Below are 5408 nucleotides of genomic sequence, written 5' to 3'. Positions count from 1 at the left end.
TATATCTTAATAGATGGAGTTTTTTATCTGTTGATGTGGTGGTTTCTTGCTGAATGGAGCCGTGTGGTATATCTTAATAGATGGATTTTTGTATCTGTTGATGTGGGGGTTTCTTGCTGAATGGAGCCGTGTGGTATATCTTATTAGATGGATTTTTTATCTGTTGATGTGGGGGTTTCTTGCTGAATGGAGCCGTGTGGTATATCTTATTAGATGGATTTTTATCTGTTGATGTGGGGGTTTCTTGCTGAATGGAGCCGTGTGGTATATCTTATTAGATGGATTTTTTATCTGTTGATGTGGGGTTTCTTGCTGAATGGAGCCGTGGGGTAATTCTTAGTAGCTGGATTCCTGTGGTGTTGGTATAGAAAAGAAATTTGGCAGTGTAGCTATACAGAATCCAAGTATATAATGATTTTTATGATATATTAATGATTGAAAAGGTGCGGAGCTGTTTTAAAGAATATTTAACGAATAGTTCAAATAACGAAACCTGTAATGAAATTACAAAATTTTAATGTTTTGGTCGCTTGGTAACTAGACGATACACACACACTTAACAAAACTGTAGCTGTAGACGCGTCTTGTAGACGCAATTTTCATTATTCGTTTTATCTAACTAATGCACATAGACTTAAGAAGTTTGAAAAAAAAAAAACAGCTGCTTTTTGTTCAATAAAAGACAGAATCTTATCAACTATTAATCGTTTCTACATTTTCTTATTGAAAATCTTTCAACCTTACGATTACTTTTGAAGTAATTTAGACTACGATGAACATTTATCACCAGACAACAAAAATAATTGTACAAAATTCAGTGCATCCCATAGACTAGATGTTTCAATTCTTGGGACATTTTGAACGATACAAACAGAAAAGAGGTATGAAATGATACTATTGGAGACGTAGAAACTCTGACCATGTGTCAAATATAAAAAATTCAAAAGAAAATAAAATAATTCACGTAAACTATATGTTTTTGTTAACTGCGCCCTCTAGGATGCGATCAACACTTTTAATGAGAAACCAAAACGATGTGGTATCGTTTGTTGAACTTGATCTATGTTAATCAAAACGATGTGGCATCGTTTGTTAAATTGGATCAATATTGATCAAAACGATGTGGCATCGTTTGTTGAATTTGATATATATTGATCCAAACGATGTGGCATCGTTTGTTAAATTTGATCAATATTGATCAAAACGATGTGGCATCGTTTGTTAAATTTGATCAATATTGATCAAAACGATGTGGCATCGTTTGTTAAATTTGATCAATATTGATCAAAACGATGTGGCATCGTTTGTTAAATTGGATCAATGTTGATCAAAACGATGTGGTATCGTTTGTTGAATTGGATCAATGTTGATCAAAACGATGTGGCATCGTTTGTTGAATTTGATCTATATTGATCAAAACGATGTGGTATCGTTTGTTGAATTTGATCAATGTTGATCAAAACGATGTGGCATCGTTTGTTGAATTTGATCAATGTTGATCAAAACGATGTGGCATCGTTTGTTGAATTTGATATATATTGATCTTCATTAATTCTTAATGATATCAACTCTGAAGTAGCAGTGACTCAGCGACAAATCTGCGGACTTACAGTGTTAAAAATCGGTTGTCGAAATCCGCGATGGGCACAGCACAACTAGCTAATTATGTAGCTTTGAGCTCAAAACAAACTTAATAATATTCTACATTATACTGATTGGTTGTAGTTTAGGAGATAGTAAGATAAAGTGTGAAGACTTCCCAAGTTTTCACTCCATAAACTACATAAATTATACAAGAAAACATTGGATTAATTAACGGTAAGGAACGACAAGTGTTAAATGTGAATATTATCAGGTGGTATGGATAAATAAGCATCTTACTATTTCCTGTCACCACTTTATGGTGCATAAGTCAAGATTGTTCTACTATTACATTAATAGACAGGATACAAGCAGATGTTTTAAATACAATTATGAAAATAAATTCATAAGTATCTCGCTGCATTATAGCTGATCAGCGGATTAACTTGGTTTGTCTTAAAGCACCCTTTTCAACAAGCAACTCTGGTTTGATTTAAACCTAGGCTGCTAGTAAGCAACACCTTAATCCCCCACCATCCACCGTGCGCAAGGATAAACTGTGCCCTTTATACATACGTTTGAAACAGAATTACAAGCCTGTTGAAGGTAGAAAACGAATTAGATATTTTTCTTGTTAAACCAACACAATGTTATATAAACAATAAAACTCACCATTAGCGGTTCGTGAATATAAACAATGAAACTCACCATTAGCGGTTCGTGAATATAAACAATGAAACTCACCATTAGCGGTTCGTGAATGTAAACAATAAAACTCACCATTAGCGGTTCGTGATACTCCATATAGTTGATCTCATGTTGCGGTCTCGAGGCAAAGATGCACGAGGCGTAAGTTGCCATTATAAGCTGTTGGTCACTTATCTTTGTTTATTTAAAATCACCGACTCGTATTCACACCCCCTTGACGACTAATTCCACGAGTCGACTTTAAAATCAGAATTTTCTCGTATCAACAGTAGATAAAACTAAATCAGTCATCGTGTTAACAGTAACTATGCGCGGTTTACGAAGTCCACATTGAAACTTAGAGCTAATAGCGGAAAACCAGCTGATGTACGAATGAACCGAGAAAGACAAACTATCTTGCATCCTATGATTTTGCACGCACGAACGGGTTTCCGCTTATGTCCCGTACACCCACATCACCGAATTGATCTAGCGATTATCAACGGTAACAAAACACGCCTCCGATACTGATATTGATATATCTGTCGATAAAATATAACAGGTTGAGATATAAATGAACAGGAAACTCTTAAGCTGATATCACGCTAAACCATAACGCTTAGTGTCCTGTCTACTAATGGTACATTATCCGGTATACGTTGTACTTATATTTCTCTCATCATACGATAACAGAGGTATATTAGCTGTATTACGACATGCGTAGTAATAAACACACCTTTCGGTTTACATGTGGAAGGGGGGGGGGTTTCAAAGCTGTGACAAGATGGTTGCTGAGCTGAGTGATGGCGATTCTTTATTTTGAATATTTTCGGAACTGCAAGGACGGCTTTCCTGCATGACAAACCTTGAACAATCAAACAGTAGGCCAATCATATTATTTTTGTATTAATCGCTTTAGAAAAAAAACTCCCTGAAGGTGAAAGTTTTTATCACCATACGATTAGAAAGGATTTAGTTTATACTTTCAGCCTTAAGCAGTATAACCTGCCACCAACCAGCGAGAAACCAGGTCATGACGTAGTTTCTCTTGGGTTTTTACCCCCACGTGACCTCCCCGTGCGGGAAACCTTCAAAATTTACCTGCGTTCGAAAACCTGACCGTGAAAGTGAAAGAAGAAAAGTAGGACAGAGATGCGTACCGCGATGAGTGCGATAACACTCATTGTAGATATTCTGTCTTCAGGAAGTGACCAAACTACCTTAATTATAACGCTTTTAATTCCTGCTTTGTAAAACGATTTCATTGCGTCAAAAGGAATTGTGTGTGTGTACGATTACGTGGCCACTGTTCACAGGATGTTAGATTTACCGCAAATTTGCACACTCCCGCCGATACAAGGACAGAGAGAATATAACATTCTGCTATCGATATGCAAGATTATTTAAGCTGTTACGAGTACCAACTGTTAATGTAAGAAATGCTTCCCAGAGGTCGCTTTATTTAAAACGTAAATTTTAAAAGCTTATTTGTTTGTTTTAGAGCAAGGCCACATTGGGCTGTCTACTATGTGTCGCCGTGGCAATCGAACCCCGGATTTCAGCGTTGTGAATTCGTAAACTTATCGCTGTCCCACCAGGGGACAATTTTGAAAGCAGTTTAACTAGAATTTTATTCCCAAACATTAGCGATTGTTTTGGAGTTGCTATTGAAATGTGAGATTTTTTCTTCTAATATCAAACTCGTATTTAACTTTACTTCTCAAAGTATTCAGTCTATTTATATATGATATCAAACGTTGATATCATTTGTAACAGATAAGGTGAAGTGTGTCATAGTGGTTACCCGGTCAGTTAGCAGCTTGGAAGGTCCAAGGTTTGAGCCCGCGATATGCCACTGAACAAGCTCCGCATTTCCAAATGTGGAAGCGTTAAAATTGTAACAGTCAATCCCGATATTTACTTAAGAGCAGCCACGTAGGCGGTTGGTACTGATGGTTAGTTGCCCTCCCTATGGTCAGTATTTCTAAATTAAAGACAGCTATGTCTGAACTTTTGGTGTCTTTCATCTGCCCGTTTAGTCCATGTGATTCATATAAAGTGCCATTCACATTGAAAAGGCCAAATGCAAATACTTGTCAAAGACACCACCTCAGGTTAGTGATCAATAATCTTTTATTACCTTGACATTCCACTTAATTACGAGAACATTCAACAGATGTGTCGAAACTTTCAAGTAAAAACTACAGCATTTTTTACGATATGAAAGTAATATTTCAAAATTTTACACCAAAGTTTTCTCACGAGAAGTTCAATAGTTTCAAAATACTTTAAGAAACTAACATACACAACTTATAATGAGTCAATTGGTGCCAGACGCGCCTACATAAACATTTTAACTCTGCGTTTATACCACAACCAATTATCTAAAAAGAATACGTTCACTCACCAGATGATGACATACAGATGTAAAGTCTGTAAACATCTGTTCTTCGCATAGTTCAACATATGATTTTTTACATGAACATTTACAAAGCGACTATGTATGCATGTATGACTTAGGCCAGTATTGAAATCAAAGTTAAGGAACGCGTTTTTCTTTTTTTCAATATAAACACTACGATCTTATTAATCGTAAATATACATATACAGTATCTGGAATAACAGAGAACTTATATTCAAACAAATACATCATTCTCAGAGTGGATGTAAGGTCACACACACTTGTAACAGGACATCCTACTTTTTTATTTACGCCCTTTCTTAGAATATTGATGACGTAATTTCCCTTAAAATGCGTGAGTATATCTACTTTGATAGTTAGTGCGGTCACGATCCTTTGTTGGTGTTCTAAAACTCTATAATTTATTTTTCAAAGTACTCCAATTCAAACATGTAATATGTTTCGTAGTAAGACAACGGAAGAAATACGCGCTCATCTTCATACAAAGTCAAGAGAAAATGTATTGTTAACACAACGAAAGCTTGCTTGATATTGTGCTCTGATTATTTAAAATTAACAGTCAGAAATTAACAGTTTTCCTTTTTTTTACAACAGTCTTGTCGAATTAAAGCTATGGTTTCTTATACTTCACATATTCATCACTAACAGTTTTCTGCTTATTTTACCGTGTTTGATAATAAAACTTCTTAATGATCTCCCCGTTTTATTTTCCTCCTAT

At 35.6% G+C, this 5408-nt stretch overlaps 1 protein-coding gene across 3 annotated transcripts in view; it reads right to left on the bottom strand.

Annotated features, from left to right (window-relative positions):
- The window catches only part of LOC106465276 (nuclear factor NF-kappa-B p105 subunit-like), a 47429-nt gene that overhangs the window by 38172 nt on the left and 3849 nt on the right, over positions 1 to 5408 (bottom strand). The window contains exon 1 of one of the 3 annotated variants that reach the window (XM_022393136.1): positions 4676 to 4881. The exons of 1 other annotated variant lie outside the window; for it this stretch is intronic. In XM_022393136.1, the coding sequence (XP_022248844.1) occupies positions 4676 to 4711 (36 nt within the window). In that variant the 5' untranslated portion in view covers positions 4712 to 4881. Of the gene's footprint in view, positions 1 to 2361; positions 2829 to 4675; positions 4882 to 5408 lie in introns of those variants that run through there. One more of the 3 variants, XM_013925481.2, reaches the window with a different exon arrangement.

Source organism: Limulus polyphemus, unplaced genomic scaffold, assembly GCF_000517525.1.
Source record: "Limulus polyphemus unplaced genomic scaffold, Limulus_polyphemus-2.1.2 Scaffold1893, whole genome shotgun sequence".
Lineage (NCBI taxonomy): Eukaryota > Metazoa > Arthropoda > Merostomata > Xiphosura > Limulidae > Limulus > Limulus polyphemus.
Note: the sequence above shows the minus strand (reverse complement) of the source record. Positions and strands in the feature narration are given on the sequence as shown.